This window comes from Primulina tabacum, chromosome 1 (assembly GCF_025594145.1).
Source record: "Primulina tabacum isolate GXHZ01 chromosome 1, ASM2559414v2, whole genome shotgun sequence".
Classification (NCBI taxonomy): Eukaryota; Viridiplantae; Streptophyta; class Magnoliopsida; order Lamiales; family Gesneriaceae; genus Primulina; species Primulina tabacum.
In genome coordinates, this window is record NC_134550.1 from 8,251,207 (window position 1) to 8,269,644 (window position 18,438).

An 18,438-nucleotide genomic window follows, 5' to 3' on the forward strand; every position below is an offset into this window, starting at 1 on the left:
AATGCATTTGAGAATTAACAAAATTCTCAGCCATTGTGGCTCTCTGTTTATTATATAGCCTCCATAGCTGAGTTCCTTTTCACATCCCAGCGTTGAATTGGAATCAGTGACGGTTTTAAGTTTGAACTCTGTTCAATTATGGACTGAATTCTCGCCTTCATTTCACCAAATTAGTTTGTACTTTAGTATTTGAATGGCAGAGCACACGACATTTTAGTTATTTCAACCAATAAATTGTAATTTCTATGAAATTTTGGGAAGAAATATCCTTACGATTATCATGCTTTCCAACAAAGCGCAAAGAGAAGAAGCACGAAGGGGACAAAAATCACAATATATATGTATTTTTAAAACTACTATCAATCACAATTTTAAAGAGTAGAAATATGGAGAGTAACTTCATAAATCATACGGGAAAAAATTATTTGAGCCTCTAAACATTTTGCTCCAAATATCGACCTTTCTTTGATTTAAGCGTAAATTATGCTAAAATACCTAATTGAAAATTAATTGAAGGGCTTTTTTGAAATCATGGTTTCACACACTTGTCTTCTAGACATTAAAGTATAGCGGTTCTTTCAGAATGATGGATAAATATTTTCGGCATGCCATACTTGTTCTAGTTCACCTCAGTTCGAACTAGAGGGGCTTCTCATTTTGCAAGGTTTAAAAACAAGTTAGACATCTCCAATACGTTGATATCGTTGTTGCATTATGGTGCGTCGAAATATGCATGTCAAATCCATAAATCAAACGCATGTGTATGATTCAGGGACGAAACCAGAAAATAGAGGTTGGGGGTAGAATTTAGGGGGACAATAGCAAATATAACGAAGGAAAGTGAAAAAATATAATTATTTTTAGATCCCTAGTCAATAAAATTAAAAAAATTGAGGGGGTAGTCGCACTCAACCACCCCTCATTAGCTCCCGTACCTGGAATGATATTAAAGGTTCTTTTTGGTGTTTATTTTGATATTGTCATGTCCAAACTATCAGACAATTCTTCCAAGTCCAGTACATATAATCAATGCTTCCAAGCATCATAAGAAATCCCCTTTGAACATTTTCAACATTTAACTTAGCAACATCTGCATAGGTTGGTTTTCTTAAATATTGTTAAGAAAACATATCGTACAACACCTTATAAAATGTTCTCAAACACATAAACATTGTCAATGTACATATCCTCAAATATTCGTCAACAACATCATCTGTAACATCATATGCAGGCAGCCGCATCCGCAACTTTCTGAAGTGATGACAACCCGAGATTAACAGTCGCGTCTCTTAGCTTGACAAAGTAAGACACACCGATTTTTAAAGCTTTGACAATTCTAAAAACAAACGTCTTCTCACTTGGAATCGTTTTCAAAAATCTTTTTTATTATAAACGAGACTACCAACGAAGTAATCTTTATATAATTTTTGTACCAATCAACAAGTTCTCGATTTTTTTCTTTCCGTTTGTAGTAAGGTATGCGGGTTCACTTCAACAAGTTCTCGATTTAAAAATTAATTGACGACCAAATTTCTCGGACAGTTTGATCTTCATCACGTTAGGTCCACCCACATCCTCGCATGGGGAAACATCTACGTGTAGGGTCCTCTCCTCCGGAAAAAATACTGAAATACCGAAATATCGAAAAATCGTATCGAAAAAATACCGAACTTACCGAAAAAATCGGTATACCGAAAATTTCGGTATCGGTATCGGTACAGAATATTTTTTTTCGGTATATACCGAAATACCGAAAATAATTTTTTATTATTATTTTTTTTAAATTTAAGTTCGGTATACCAAAAAAATTGTCGGCGGTATGAACTTTTTTCATACCGAAAATTCGGTATACCGAATGTGCTGTATACCGAATTTCCGGTATCAATATCGGTATGAAAAAATTCCATACCGATCTTTTCGGTACGGTATACGATACCGTAGTTCGGTACGATATACCGTACCGTATCCACCCCTACTCCTCCCTTGGAAGACTCATTGCCCATGCAAAAGCTTTTATTTTAATCTTTTTAGTAAATCTTTTTTTGCTATAAATTTAAATCCTATTTTAAGAGAAATGAGGTTGATAAAAATATTTGAACTTATTTTTCACCAATCTATCAAAATATTTTATATAATAAACTTTTTATAACATATGAATCTTTTTATGATAGTTATTTAAATATAAAAAATAAATTCGTCATGCATAAATTTTTTATACATCGTCCATTATTACAAACACATAGTTATACATAAATGGTACTAAAAATGAACTCTTGTAGTCCAAATATTTTCTTAAAGATAAATCAAGCTTACTTGACAGTTAAAGTAAAATATCATGAAATAGTTTATTAACGTTATTTGTAAATTATTATGTCAACTTGAAGGTTTATTCAGTGCCCACTGAAAAATATCTTTTTGAAAGTTCTATTGTTAATAAAAAAATTAATATTTAGGAGTAATTTTGAAAATTATAAACTCTACAGCAGAATATTCAATTATAGTAGAAAAGAATTCGATCGCCACATATTTTCATCTCTCATTCACTGACGTAAGTTAATAGGAAAATTGTCTAAAAATATATGTTCAAATAAATTAATTTTATATTAATAAAATAATTCTGAAACGAGAACAAAAATCTAACGTGATAAGATTGGCAATCATACGTGACACTTTTCCAGGCGTTCGCAAGTTCGAAACCCCTTCCAGCCCTTTTTTTCCCCTATTTTTCGTCTTCTCCCCCGTTCTCAAACTCTAGATTTTGCAGAAAATACCTTCGATTTTTCATCGTTTGATTCATGGCTAACTGATTCTCATTCAACATCACAGGATTAAGTGATTTGAAAATCGCCCGCTCATTTCATGGATCCAGATCCCCCTTCTGAAAGTTCAAGAAAGGTTCGCACTTGATCATTCTTTTCTTTTTTTGGTTTTCTCCATCAACTTCTCAATCTATTCAAATCATTTTTCCCAGGTGAAATTCGCTCCCAAAGGCCCTCCTCGCAGACCTGCGAAATCCGCGACCAACAAAATGTATAGCTCAACTCGATAATTTTATCCCTTCAGATGTTTATCCGCACACAAAAACACACACACTCACTTTTTTTTCTAAAATTTGAAAAAATTGGTAGTGAAACAGTAGCTGAGGATGTTGGAAGCGATGACGTCGAAGCTGAACAGCGAGCTCTTCTTCGCCGAGTCGAGGTGATCTCTCTCTCTCTCCGATTCGAGCTTTTGACCTTTTATTTATACTTTCGCTGATTATTTATTGCCTTTCCCATTTTATTTATATATTAATAAAAGATAATCAGGCTTACAAGAGTTGCATGTCTTATTATTATTTTTAATTTGATCAAATAATACTAAACAATCAACATGAAATTATTTATTAATTTAGAAATATTATTCGATTTGAAGGAGAAGTTTTGTTTAAATATTTTTCAATGTAAAATATGGGGTGACTTGGGGAAGATTTTAGTATGGTAAGTAGGATAATTATGAAATTAAATATTTTGATGTCATATAAAATAGTTACTCTAAAGATTTCACTCTTAATAATATTAATCGATAGTTTATATATATATATATATATATATATATGGGGAAATTGGGGAAAAATCCCACCAACAAAACAGAAGTTTGGTTAACTTTCACTTGTCATGTAAGTTATTAATTATGATATGATTCCAAAAGGTTTACCTCGATTGGGATTTAAATATTACTGTTTACAATTATGTATTTTGTTTTATTTTTTTATTTTTGGTATTTTTGATTTGCAACTTTTGAGTTTTGACTTGGTGGAGACAACAGTAACAAACAAAAATCTTGATATTTAAATTGAGGGAAGCTTCCATACCAAAGAAGTCACATAAAAATTCTCCTTGATTTGGGATTCTCTCTACGTCATGTATATTGATAGAAAGATCAAATAAAGTTTTCCATCAAGGGAAAGAGCCAGTATTTCCAAATAATTCATGGGAACTCGAAAAACAGGAGATTAAGGATTGACAAACTGATGAACGCTCTGCCAATACCTCTTTTGTCTCTATACCTTCTTTTGTTCTGCTGTGGGATAGGGCAGCAAGTTTATAGAATGATAATGTGCTGCAAGTTTTTTTACAGCTATACTTTTCCATTGCAGGATCTAGCAAGGCGTGGATCTAAAGTCGAGAAAAAATGTAATATCCTTTCCTGCGCTCTCCTCATTAGCTTCTGCATTTGTTCCTTTATTCAGTGTCTGCTGCTTTGCTAGTTTATGTATGGATACTTTAAGAGTATAAATAACATACTATGAGCATTGAAACTACAGCTTCGGTTCAAGTTGTATTTTCCCATGGAGTCGCTACAATGCCCTTACGGACCTTTGGCAAACCAAGGGAAAGGACCATGGATAAAAGTGAAGCCGCTGATGCTGAAGAGGTGGCATTTGATAATAGGCAAATCAGTTTTGCCTCACCCTCAACTGATAAAACAGAAATCGCGGAAACTGGTACAGATTCAACCGATGCTGTTATCAAAAAGAAGAAAAGAGAATACATGGAACCCTGGGTAGTAATATATTGATATTTTTTAACTCCGATTTTTTCCATCCGAAAAAGCGACGAAATATAATTGTGCTTTATAAAACTATTATTTTGTGATGCTTACAGGATTATGAACACAGTAATTATCCTGTTACCCTTCCTTTGAGAAGGCCTTATTCAGGAGATCCAGGTATTTCCTAAGTGCAATGCCGTACTTCAACAATATAGCTCTTTCTGATTTTTGTCTTTCATAAAGAAAAACAAGATCTTAATCTTGGGAAACCATTAGTATCAGGGAAAGCTTAGCTATCTTCCTGTTTCCTTTTCCCAGAACTTCTTGATGAAGCTGAATTTGAGGACAATGCCAAGTATGATGAGAACACACTTCGTTCAGCTAAAGATCTTGACTTGCTGGTTGGTAATCTGCCTCACCAGTTCCACACTACTCCCCTCCACCCCTAAACCATACCTACCAGCTCACGCATGCTGATGTATATAATGATGGTGAATTAATGCAATATATATTCATCACAGGAACAAGATGATACACCAAAGATGCTTCTATTTCAGTTTCCTGCTAATCTACCTCTAGACAGGGTAGACTCGAGAACCAACCGGGGAGAGAGAGCTCATAGCTTGAAGGTACTCGATAAATCAGATGCAAATCAGAAAGAGATACATGGTAGCTCTTTTCCATCAGCGCCTCTGTCTGCTGCTGCTAAAGGGAAACAGATAGCTGGCAGCGCTCCAAGTGTTTCCACCAGCACAAAGGGTAAAGGAATATCTGGGAATGGATATGATTCGAGAAAAAAAATTGGTTTGGAGGAGTTGCCTAAAGGATACATGGGCAAGATGCTGGTGTACAAAAGTGGCAATGTTAAATTGAAGCTAGGAGATATCCTGTATGATGTAAGTAGCCTACTCTTTCATTAGTTTAATAATGACACAAGATTAGTGAAGATATATCTTTAAGGTAACGAGTTTGTCTATTTCAACCACCGACATTGCCCCTGCATAATTCTGACAGTATCCTGATGTTTGAATAATTTTGCTCTCATTTTCGTGGAACGCAATTACAAAACCCTCTTATCTTGCAGGTTTCTCCTGGCTCTGAATGCACATTTGCTCAAAATATTGTGGCAATTAATACCAGCGATAGACACTGCTGTGAATTAGGGGCACTGATGAAACGGGCAGTTGTGAGTCCTGATATAGATTCAATGCTGGATAATGTAATCAATTTGGGATAAACGCCATTCGGTCCTATCAAGTTTTGTGCATGGCTTCAAAACTGAGGAAAATTATTTCAACGACGTAGGAGTAAAAGATGGTACTACATTGAGAGCAGGGAAAAATTCAGAAACAATTTGTAGAAAGTGACATTTTGATGATCCAGGTGATGAAGTTTGATATTAACATCAACTATAGGTATACATTTAGTGTAAAATTGTAAAAAAATATCTGAACACTTCACAAGTAGCATCCTACTTGATCCACTTCCAACAGATCCCAGAATTCTATTAGTTTAAAAATGGATTGTGATAGGTTCTAGTAGCTGATATTTCAGCTCCACTAGATTAACTAACAATCTAAATATCCAAGTTCTGATTGAAAAAAGATTGGTTTATTTTACACGTAACCCCCATGTACCAGTTACACATCCGACATGAATGTACAACACAAGATCGAAATCCCTCGATTTAAAGGTGCACAACAATAGGAATCATCAATGAACTCGACAGATTTATGATCAAGCACTCTGGACTCGACTTATAACAACTATCAATAGGACGACAACGGAAAGAAGCAAAGAAGTTCTAAGCTTCTTCTCGACAGGATCCATAATACAATCTCTCTCGCCTTCGTCTGAAGGATGAAAAATGTCATGCACGATCTCCGTCATCTTGTTAATCAGCTCCATGATTTTCGCACTAGCGTTATTGAAAACCCAATCCATAATATCCTTCAATGGATTGGATCCATCATCAGGGGAGGCCTCAGCGCTTTCCCTTACTTCTTCATCAACTAATCGAGAAGTTTAGCAATGAAACACGTGTTACACTGAATTCATAATTGTTTCACATTTTCAAGATTTAGCGCAGGCGTTTCAGACAAACCTTGAGTGATCGAACTTTTGAGCTCCCTAACATCATCATTGTTCAAGACAGCCTCCCAAACTGCTTTGTCGGATGATAAAGAAATCACCATCCTCTAAAACAAGTATCACAGTTCAGTAAATCAAATCTCAAACAATAAAAGTGAAACTTCTCACGTTTGTATTACGATTTTCGCCCAAAGGCTAAAGTTGTGTGTGTGTTGAAGAAGTAGCAGAACTTTCTGCGGTAGCTCGAATAAAAAAGACAGAAACAAGATAGTACTGATGAAGAACCTCAACAGAAGGATCGGTCTGCAATAAATGGAAGGCATCATAAACTCTCTGTGATCCTTGAGGTTGCAACATTTTATAATCACAGAGATGCGGAAAGGACTCGACCCAATCCAACTCGAGCTGGTCAGAAGATATACTCTTTGTTGCCCCCATCGGACTTCTATCTCCGCTGGGAAAATTCGTGCCTGAATCATCTGCAAGTTCTTCATTTGGACATTGTATACCAGCAACCCTGGAGATAAATAACTCAAAACATAAGCTCTATCAGTATATATACAACTAAAGACTGAATGAGTGGCTAAATATATTTGACTAATCCACTGGCTTCTACAATTTTGGGTTTAGTAAGTTAACTTGTCAAATTTTGGTAGTCGTAAGCTGCACCACATCAACAATTTTAGACATTTAGAAATTTTTAGCGTCGCCTCAACAATCAATACTATATTGAAATATGATTAAAAATAAAAAAAATATCAAAGTTACTGCACTAAAACCAAAATTTGAATACTCGCCAAAAAACAAAATATAACAAGTCATATAACAAAAAAGTTATTTTCCCAACCAAAACTAACCCCAAGTGGAGCTTGTTTCTTCACTCGTTCATATCACTTGAAACCAAGATCTATTTTCAAAGAAAAATTTTCCTGGTACTCCAAAGCTCTAACTGAACCTAAACGTGCATGCAAATTTTCAGTCATTAGTTTGCCCATTACTTAACAATAAATTGATGAGAATCAACATTCAACACCGATTAACGATATTAAGAATTCATGAACCAGCGTATATTCAAGAACTTTTAAAATTCATAGAATCCTTCTAAATCAAATACAAACATAAAATTATTTAGTTATAATAATTTAAACAGAAATAAAATACTTCTTAAAAATTGGCAGATTCAAGAACTCTTACTGTTGTAGAGCAGAAACTGCGTGCTTCACTTCATCTCTAGATGGAACAGTTGTAAACACAAAATCGTCGTAAAACGCACGCGCCGCCGCCTTTTCATCTCCACCGCTTCCCTCCACATACTCCCACTCCAAATCGTCACAAGTAGGAGAAGAACAAGCTCCCCACGCGGGTGTAGCCGCACCGGAAGCAGCAGAAATTGGAAGATTTATCAGTGAAGAAAAAGCCGACGACCCATTATTGTTATTATTAGAAGAAGAATTAGAGAGGTTTAAGTTTCTGTTCGGAGAGGACGGTTGCTTTATACGAGACCTCTTCGTTTTCCTTGAAGTGGAAGTGGAAACAAAGCCGGAGCCGGCGGAAGGCGAAAAGGGGTCAGGCGGCGCGCCGCCGATGCCGCCCCTGACAGCTCTGTGGACGCTTCTGAGCATCCCGCTTCCTCCACCCATATTGCTGCCGCCCCCGAGATACTTCCGCATGTTCTTATCTATATAGATACCGTTTTTTGTCCTTGGCTTTCTATTCACACAACTGAGAAAGGTGACGCTGCATGGTGTGTTGGGTTTTTATTTTTATTTGGTAAAAATCAAAGCTTTGTATGCATTTCGATGGCATATTTTAATTGTCCAAGACACTGTAGGATTTAATTAGGGATATATAAATTTCTACTTCTGATTTCAAATGATTCCCAACTGGATTTGGATAATTAGCTGTGTTGAAAACACAGCACCATGATCATCTGTTTAATTAGACAACTTTTTAAATTTATCTCATATGATATGATTTCCACAAAATGATCACGTGACCATCTCGTGTAAAAAATGCACAACATCAAATGATGTCTTGTCAACACAATAAATTATCCAAATCCTTCCCAAATATGTGTTTAATTTGTTAGAAAGTGGCTTCTTTTTTTTAAATGTGATGCAAAAAGTATATATCCAAATATTCATATCTTTTAATAACATGTACAATATTAATATTGATAATAATAATATGTCGGATATTAGATAAAAGATAATAAATTTTATGAGATCTTGACTCAACATTTTATTTTGATTGCATTTAAATTGAAACAGGAATGTAAATAGCTTCTATGATTACCGGTTTAAAATGTCTTAGTTCCTTTTGGACTGAATAATTTGAAATCATAAATACGTTTTAATCCATGATTTCAAATATGTTTGGGTTGTTTTAAATTTAACTAAGAGGATATCGAATTACTCTCCTATCAATCCTGTTTTAATTGGAACATAAAATTTTTTTACGAGATCGTCACATCAGTTAATTTTATAATACAGATCACTTACTCGACCTAATTATTCATAAAAAAAATATTCTTTTTCACGAAAAATCATGTGAGACGATATCACGAGTCAATTTTGTGCGACAGATTTCTGACCAAACCCGCCTTATGAAAAATTATTATTTTTCATGCCAAAAATATTATTGTTCAAAATAATTATGGATCATATCAACAAGTCTCACGGTTATAGACTTATGATATCGTCTCACATGAGACCTACTCTATTTTTTTATCGAGTTGCACTCTTATGAGATCGTCTCACGGGTTTATATCCACGAGACAGGTCGACCCAGCCCATTTATACCATGAAAAATAATATTTTTGACATAAAAAAATAATTTTTCGTGAGTTAAATCGGTTTAGAAATCCGTCTCACATAATTGCGCCATGAAACGGTCTTATAATAGTTTTTGTATTATTTTTATACCAAAATTATTACTATTCGCTCAAAATATGGATTGATCTATCCAATTCACGAATATAGACATACGAGACTGTCACACGTGAGACATATTCTAATTGAAATAAATTTCAAATATATCCAATATTGATATCATTTGAATTTATTATTACAAATTCTCCTCCCCCGAACCTAAAAATCCATTCATTTAAGCACACCATTGGATAGCCATTGAAGTCTATTCGCATCAAATCTAAAAATCCTACCATTCAAATTAATCACTATCAAAATTAAAAACATAAAAAATGTAGTAGTAGATATCTTATGAGACATTTTATGGATCTTTATATGTGAAACAAATCAACTTTATCTATATTTACATTAATTAGTAATATTTTTTCAAAAATAACTTAAATAGAAAACTCGTCTCACAAAACTGATCATTAAACGTATCTATATTTAAAACCATATGTTAAAAACGTGGTATTTCTATTTTTTAAAACAAGATAAACACACGCATCACCTACATTTCAAGCTCTCGAAAAGCAAGCGCGATCCTCTCCTACATTCTATCCACTTCGTCTTACATATTTCAAATTTATTTAGTAACTAAATATATTAATTATTACTCGTATTAACCACTAAAATTTCTTTCACTACTTGCTTTTATTATTATACTAGAATGCCCTAGTATTTATGAAATATTGAATATAATAAAAACTATGAAATTAGAAATTTTTGTTTAAGATATTTTATTTTATTTTATTTAAAAGCTGTAAGATTATAATAATATTATTTTTTTAAATATATATATGAATATGATGTGTACACGTACATAAAGTAAATTTAAGATATCAATTTTGTAACTAAATTAACTTCTACTGCAATTAAATTATAATAAAATATCATAAATATATTTATTGATTTTTAAAATTTGTTATTAATTTTTTTTTAAATTCAATATAAGAAATAACATCCACTAATATAAATTATGCTACATTTTGTACTACACATATTAAATTTAGAAAATGAACATCTTATGTCAAATAATCACTGATTCTTGAATCCTTATTAAAATGTTGAAATACGATTAAAATTATTTTCTCTTTTTTTTTAATAAGTAAGAGCAAATTTATTGGAGTCGGGATTCACCGTTTGCCTACAGGTGAAAATATCTTATGTGATCTGATAAATTGATAGTGCAAGGAGTATCTGACTAGAACAAGAAATGTGCTTTAGAAAAAAGTGTTTTTTTTTTTAAATTCTCTAACTTTGGGTCATGGTATGTGTTTTAATAAACAAAAAATACATTTCTTCTCACAGTACAAAGAAAGTTCAATTTTGTTTGACAAAAAATATCATAAAAACTTATTTAAATGTATTATATCTTATATTTAACTATCATATGCTAATAAAATATTTCTTTATCTTGATCCATACTTTTGAATTTTTAAACAATTATATTACGCATAGAATAATTATTTTATAGAAAAAATATTTTAAAATTTTAATTTTAATATAATGTCTAATTTTTTTCCTATTAAAATTATTTAATACTTTTTTTTTTAATATTATCACTCATCGCATACACGAGAACACTGTTGCAACTGGGTGAAGTTAGGTTGGATTTTGAAAAGCAGTACTGGGTTCCTCACAATGAAAACTCATCAGGAAGGCCCAATAAGTAAGCCCAAACTGAGGCCCAATAAACAAGCCCAAAATGAGGCCCAATAAACAAGCCCAAAATGAGGCCCAACTGACGATATTAACTTTTTTTTAAAAAAAATCAAAACCCTGACTCCAAATCCAGATTGGTTCTCTGCTTCCACCGCTGCAGCAGCAACTATGGGTGCGTCTGAGCTGACCTTTTGCGAAACCTAATTTTCTCGTTGCAATTGCATTTTACGTATTAATTGTTGGTTCATCTAAATAATATTGTATCTGAAATTTGCTGTTTTGATCTTTTATTTCTGATGATTTGATTTGGTGGGGTTATTTGCATTGCAGGTGCGTACACGTACGTATCGGAGTTGTGGAAGAAGAAGCAATCTGATGTTATGAGGTTCTTGCTGAGGGTGCGCTGCTGGGAGTACCGTCAGCTTCCGTCTGTTGTTCGAGTCACTCACTCGACTCGCCCCGACAAAGCCCGACGCCTCGGTTACAAAGCTAAGCAAGTAAATGGATCATGCATATATAATGGTTTTTTAAGAGAATATGTTTAATCATGATGACGGCGTTGTTTTGTGGTTGGTATTTTTTTATGTTCAATTGCGTTCTTTGTTTTCGTATATTTTGGTGTGGGGGTTCGGAGGATTCATGGTAAGAGCTTTGTGATGCAGTTGCTTTTCATGATTGTGTGATTTAGTAAATATGAAGGATTTTCTTATCGTTTTGATGGGCTATTGATAAATGTGATAGATCTGCCCTTTTTTTTCTTGGCTAAGATAAGATAATTGCGATGGATCTGCTCTTTTTTTTCTTGGCTAAGATTGTTGTTTTCTTGATATCCTGGTAAATGTTTATTCTTCACCATGTTTGTTCGCTGATCAGTGGTATTAATGATATCTACCAGGGATATGTTATCTACCGTGTCCGTGTAAGACGCGGTGGAAGGAAGAGGCCGGTTCCTAAGGGTATCGTGTATGGAAAGCCCACCAACCAGGGTGTTACGCAGCTGAAATTTCAGCGAAGCAAACGTTCAGTTGCAGAAGAGCGTGCTGGAAGGAAACTGGGTGGGCTGAGGGTTTTGAATTCCTATTGGATCAACGAGGTTTGCATCTTTTATTTGTGAACATTTCAACCTCAACTATTGTCTTTGCTTTAGCTACATAAAGCTTTTGTTTTGTCTTCCTGCTGTAGCCATGATAACTTAACTGCCATGGTTGTGAATAGGGGTGAAAACGAGCCGAATCGAGCCGAATAATAGTAAACAATTAAGGCTCGAGTTTGACTTGAATTAAGTATATTCGAGAAGCTCGAAAATTTCAAATATTTTGGCTCGAACTCGGCTCGAAATGAAGTTCTAGTTCTATTTCGGCTCGAAATAGTCGAACTTATTCATGAACTATTCGAGCTATTGCTCGGATATCAAGGTTTGATAACTTTGGTTGAAAACTCGAAATGTCCGGAAGGTTTGAAATGTATATATATTTATTATGTTAATAAAATATTATTGGTCGCGAACAGCTCGCAAGTTATCGAATAAAATAATTTTAACTCGAGTTCGGCTTGAAAAAATTTATATCATGGGTTTGACTCGAGTTCGATAAGTTCGAATACAAATAAAATATTTTATCGAGTCAACTCGAAAGCTTGCCTCCCGGATCGATTCGTTTAACACCGTAGTTGTGAACAAGCTAACCATTCAATGACTGTTAGATTACTTAGGTTGTCAATTGTCCCGTGGTTTACTTAATCGGGAAACATTCCTCCAATTCCCTTCAAGAAAAGATTCAGAAACCAAAAAACATTGATTGAACAATCTTATGTAGAACAGCTTGGGCATGCTGTATTTCTATCTATCTGGTGGATTTTGTAATTGGAAAAGGCTAGCTTGTGCGTAATGTACTTGTTATCAATTAGTTATAATTGTCGGGTTTTGCATGCTTTGGTGAAACATCCGATCTTCCCATTTACTTAAAGACCATGTTCTTTGTCCTCTTGTAAATTTCAGGACTCTACCTACAAGTATTATGAAGTTATCTTGATCGATCCTGCCCATACTACAATCCGCAAAGACCCAAGGATTAACTGGATTTGCAATCCAGTTCACAAACACAGAGAACTGAGGGGACTTACCTCAGCAGGAAAGAAATACAGAGGTCTACGAGGGAAGGGCCACCTTCACCACAAAGCACGCCCTTCAAGAAGGGCTACATGGAAGAGGAACCAAACATTGTCCCTTCGCCGTTATCGATGATTTTCTTGTTATTTTGGTACTCCGACAGTAAGACTTGAATATTTTGAGATTGCGATAGTAATTTTGAATGTTATTTGTGGAGCGTGCTTTGTATTCCATAATTTTGAACTCTTTAATTTTTTTATCTACTGTCTGACTTGAATGGCTTTTTTGTCTTGGTGGAAGTGGGGAAATTCCAAGCAACTTTTACGACGCTACCCTACCATACATCTAAGGGTTGATATTTATTAATATATGTGGGGTCAACTAAAAAATCAATGGACTCCACATATATGTCGATAAACGTTTACTTTTAGATGCACCTATGTGGTGGTGCTCTAAGGGTAGATTATCATTTCTAGGTGGAAGTGTTATGCTAATGTTTTTCCATTGATTAGTACTAACTAAATGAGACTATATATTAGACCATGAGAAGGCTTAAATTTGGTCTACCCTTTGGGAAATCAAACCGAGTTGAAGATACTATGTTCCAACTTTTGAGATCTTGATTCATTTCCAGTCGATAACAAACCTGGCCAATGGATCCACGCGTTGTCTAAATTTTGGGTCCCAAAACTCAGTATGATGAAGTTACACTAGATGTGAAGAAACTCAAGGTGGCGTTCGGTATATAGCCCTAGAAACTAGCAATTGTTGTTGACTGTGTGTGTAGTCAGATATCAAGTATTGAGTATATATGCATATTTTTTGTTCTCCAGCATAAATCACTCCATTTTGTAAAAGCCTTGGATCCATCTTAACTTCCGTGCTACCTCTTCTGCATCTACCTCACCGAAAAGCCACTAGGCTGAGGTTCATAGTTACCGGATTTATTTGTCCCCGGCTTGGAATACATGTGCTGCTGCTGTATTCACTTTGTTGATAGGGAATGGAACATCCAAAAAGAACATGCCGGGGCATGTTTGCGTTTTAGCGTCGTGCAAATTATCAAGTTTAGAATGGGAATGCGTCATATAGCCAACTCTCAGCTAATTAATAACTAAGATTTAGATCTACATTATGCATTGCAGGCACCAAACCAACGAATGGGTCTCCTCCATATTGGCCTAATGGGTTGTCCTCCATGTAAGATATAGTCACCAACTACACAAATAAAAATCATGGCTAATTATGAACTTTTAAAACGTGAATGTGGAAAGAAAGTGAGAATGACGATAAGCTTAATGATTAAAGATAAAGACTAAAGGGTCTTTGGCGAGTACCCAATTGAGAAATAAAAGTCACACTAAGTTGAAAAAAGACTTCAATCTTCTAAAACAACATAATGGGATTTGAGTAATTTGCTTAAAAGGGTGGACTCCTTAGTGCTTTCCTTTTGTACCTCTCTCTGTCTTTCCCTTCAAGATGTAGGAATGTTTTTCGTTCAAAGAATCCGCAAATCAAGCTATTATGCATGGGGTGTGTGCGCGCGCGCGCGCGTATTTACAAGAAATTGAATAAAAATTCACCTGAACTGAAAAATAAGATAATATTTTGGATTCTTGCAATCTATACCTCTTTTTCAACATTTTCTTTGTGACTCCATTTTCTGATATATTTGCTGCATCACTTGTTGCGATCGAAAAGCAGGTTAAGAATAGTATGTTTCTCTATCAGAAATATAGAGATACAATCCATTGTTAAAATGATACAATAACCTAGATATTTTTTCATTTATCATTGTGCAAGAATCCAATATATGAAGCTCTGGGATTAGTTAGTTCAGCTATATCCATGCATGGTGGCGATTTCTGTTCAGTTCCATAGTAATATCGTGGAATGATCATCAGTGTTCTATGCGTATTTTATCGAAAAACTTGTAAATTTTTTGACAGATATTTAAAAGATGTTAAGTCGTGTATAAGTTGTAATTACATGCAAATTATCTATTTAGAATAATTCACATATATTATATAGATTGTTATTTTTCCTCATTTTCCATATTTAATTAACTAAAAAAGAAAACTTAAAAAATTAGAAATTAAATTAAAAATCACATTTAATTTTTTCTGATTTTATAAAATTTAATTTTTATCCATAGATAAAAATCCTGAATAAACGATGATCATGTAGTTGAGGTGCTTCTGTCGAATAAAGACGAGTGTTTGAGAGTATTGCTATAAGAATAGAGATATTTTAGGGAAAATAATATCGTCGAATACAAATGTACTTTTGGTATTATATGCTTATTTATTTGCGATTGTGGTTTTCTATGTTATTCAATTTCAATATTAGTCATGTGTCTTTTATGTTTTGGTATTTTTTACTTTTTTTTTTGTGATGATGTGACAATGCATACATGATCAACGTCTTGCCATAGCCACATATGGTGTCTTGTTAAACTCACGTCGAAAAAATGACTAACATGGGTGTATTCAACCTAGAGATTTAACGACTTTTAATGATTTTTTTAATAAGAGACTTTTGTGGATTTGACAGACATTTGTAGAATCTCACAGATTTCTAAACAGAATTCCATAGACTCCTGTAGACTTTTTGCAAGACTTTTGTAGACTTCTATTAACTTTTTCATATGAAAATCCATGACTCTTGTAATATTTTTATGGGGGTATATTCAATCTAGACTCTTCATTTGAAATATTATTATTATTATTATTAATGTAAATAAAATTTATTTAAAATGTAAATAGATTTTATTTGTGAAAACAAATAATGAATCACTAGTCAATTTAGAACTCAAAATTGAACTTCTCGATCCTAACCAATTCAACATAAATTATTAATTAATCAAAAAATTTAGAATATATAACAATTTCTTTTTGTGAATATTAGATTAAAAAATCAAAATAGTATGACAATTTGATAAAATTTCAACAGTAGTTTATGAAATAAAATCTAACTTATATTGATAATATGATCAACATCGCTCCACATTTGATTTGTTATAGCATCTCTCCATGAATTAGCATTTGTCCGTTGTTGTTCTTGTGTATCGAATAATTCACCAAAGTTGTCATCTTCGTAAACTTGTTCTGATGAAGATGGTGGAACTTCAATCTCGGTTTCAACTGGAAATTCATCAGAACGACACTCCTTGCGAAGAAAATTGTGTAATCCAGCACAAGCCAATACAATCTCTGTCTATGTTGTATATTTAAACGGACGAGCAGTTTTGAATAATTTGAACCGTGATTTAAATATGCCAAATAACCTTTCAATTACGTTCCTCAAAGAAGCATGACGGAGATTGAACAACTCTTTTGCATCTTCAGGGTGACGACCTTGGCCAGTGAAATCTTGGAGATGATAACGCACACCACGAAAAGGAGCCAAGAATTGACATCGATTTGGATATCCACCGTCCACTAAAAAGAATTTACCTATCAAACCATATTTTGTAGGATCAAGTAACTAATGTATAGAATATATAATCCTAAAAAATAAAAAAAAAATTAAATAAGCTAGTAGCATTAAAAAAATAACCTTGTGTCACTTTAAGCCCGTTATTTCTTGATAAAGCATCTGTCAATACGTTTGAATCATGTGCAAATCTCTCCCATCCACTGAGCACATATATGAATTCTAAATCAAAGTTACATGCTGCTAAAACATTTTGAGAAATCGTCCCATGACGATTACGATAACTATTAGTATCATGCCCAAACACCGTGGCAGGAATATGAGTGCCATCAATAGCTCCAATGCAATCCTATAACAACAATATAATAATAATAATTACAACAACATCAATAACAAAAACAACAAAAAGAATTTCATTACTTACTTTGAAATAAGGATAAAAGCTTGTACTCTCTCTTATTTTTTCGGGCACTGCAGATCCAGGTTTGACCATCATATCTGCTGCAATGCTATTTAATGCTTTCAACACCTTGTTGAAGTTTTGGCTTGTATTGTAGTGTGATCGTTCAAAGGTTTTACGAATTAAGCAATATCGGGTATTATGACCAACAACGAGTAAAAATACGGCAAGCATTTCTTCAATACAAATGTATCTTGTATCTTGTAAATGTGTTTTCTCTCTAAGGATGTTGCACAATTTGAAAAATACATCGGGGTACATTCTATAAATCTCTCGAAAGTTTGTTAGATCTTCTTTTAATATTTCATGAATATAATCATATCCCCTTGAAGTTATTGGTCGTCTATTTAAAGGACGATGGACACGTTTACAATTCATGTTAGCTATATGAGTATAGAGGCTCCCACGAACTTCAACTAACAAAAACCTAATAGTTTCGTGTAATTCTTCTTCAAATTCATCTTCTTCCATTTGTTCTTCTACTTCATCGACATTGATATTTGACATTTAAATAAACTATCTGATATCAAACAGATAATTAAAATAAAAGAAACTCTATAAATTTATTAAAAACCATTCCATGTATCAAACAAGATATGTTCAAGAAACAACAAAAAACTTATATAAATCATCCAAAATTCAGGAGTTTTCTACTAGATCAATAATTAGAAAAACAATTCGAAACAATGCGAATAGAATTTTTAACATAAGGTAACTATTTAAGAATTGTGTTTCAAAACATACTCATTCATTCAATTTATAATCTATCCATCCCGAACGCTCTTCAATGGTCATTTTCAAGAAATCCATCTTTTTTGATCTGGTATTGAATAAATCAAGCACCTTATATCGAGTACGATTATCCAAATTTGGGACCTCCTTGATAGCATCCCAACAAGTGTCACCTGCATTCCCTATTGATTCTATCTTAGAAAGCACCTTCTCAAGACTATGGGAGAACTCATGCATAGCATTTGGGTCAATACTTTTGAATGTGTTTGATTTTGCTTCAAACTCGGTCCTATCCCGTTTCCTAGTTGTTGTTGGAACCTCTGAACTTATGGGCTGAGAGGGTAATGGTGAAATAGAGTCCTCGAAAAATGGAGGTTGATACGAAGATTCTTGTCCGTCGCTTTGCACGAAATATTCACCAATGTTGTGATCAAACACATAATCGTCTATTAAACTAGTTCCCATATTTTCTTCTATCTCAAATTTTCTTGCATCAGTGTCATCTC

The 18,438-nt window shown here is 33.8% G+C and overlaps 3 protein-coding genes across 5 annotated transcripts in view; 2 read left to right on the top strand and 1 right to left on the bottom strand.

The window, feature by feature from the left end:
* LOC142539388 (large ribosomal subunit protein eL15-like) overlaps nt 1-13,582 on the top strand; it is an 88,415-nt gene extending 74,833 nt beyond the window's left edge. The window contains exons 1-4 of one of the 2 annotated variants that reach the window (XM_075644820.1): nt 11,264-11,370; nt 11,529-11,695; nt 12,094-12,291; nt 13,195-13,582. In XM_075644820.1, the coding sequence (XP_075500935.1) occupies nt 11,367-11,370; nt 11,529-11,695; nt 12,094-12,291; nt 13,195-13,440 (615 nt within the window). In that variant the 5' untranslated portion in view covers nt 11,264-11,366 and the 3' untranslated portion in view covers nt 13,441-13,582. Of the gene's footprint in view, nt 1-11,263; nt 11,371-11,528; nt 11,696-12,093; nt 12,292-13,194 lie in introns of those variants that run through there. The other variant, XM_075644828.1, reaches the window with a different exon arrangement.
* On the top strand, nt 2,648-5,971 carry LOC142539373 (uncharacterized). Of its 2 annotated transcripts, XM_075644795.1 has the most exons (10): nt 2,648-2,688; nt 2,827-2,895; nt 2,972-3,030; nt 3,129-3,201; nt 4,139-4,175; nt 4,307-4,545; nt 4,647-4,710; nt 4,852-4,934; nt 5,055-5,429; nt 5,618-5,971. In XM_075644795.1, exons 2-10 carry the CDS (start codon nt 2,860-2,862, stop codon nt 5,768-5,770), a joined length of 1,119 nt encoding a protein of 372 aa, XP_075500910.1. In that variant the 5' UTR covers nt 2,648-2,688; nt 2,827-2,859; the 3' UTR covers nt 5,771-5,971. The 2 variants fall into 2 exon arrangements, with proteins under 2 accessions (XP_075500910.1, XP_075500905.1); XM_075644790.1 differs by having other exon boundaries at nt 2,683-2,895.
* LOC142539381 (uncharacterized) lies at nt 6,122-8,377 on the bottom strand. Its single transcript, XM_075644809.1, has 4 exons — nt 7,819-8,377; nt 6,910-7,141; nt 6,638-6,731; nt 6,122-6,545 (listed from the first exon to the last, which is right to left on the bottom strand). The coding sequence occupies exons 1-4, from the start codon at nt 8,292-8,294 to the stop codon at nt 6,271-6,273; spliced, it is 1,077 nt and encodes a 358-aa protein (XP_075500924.1). The 5' UTR covers nt 8,295-8,377; the 3' UTR covers nt 6,122-6,270.
* Nucleotides 13,583-18,438: the final 4,856 nt, after the last annotated feature.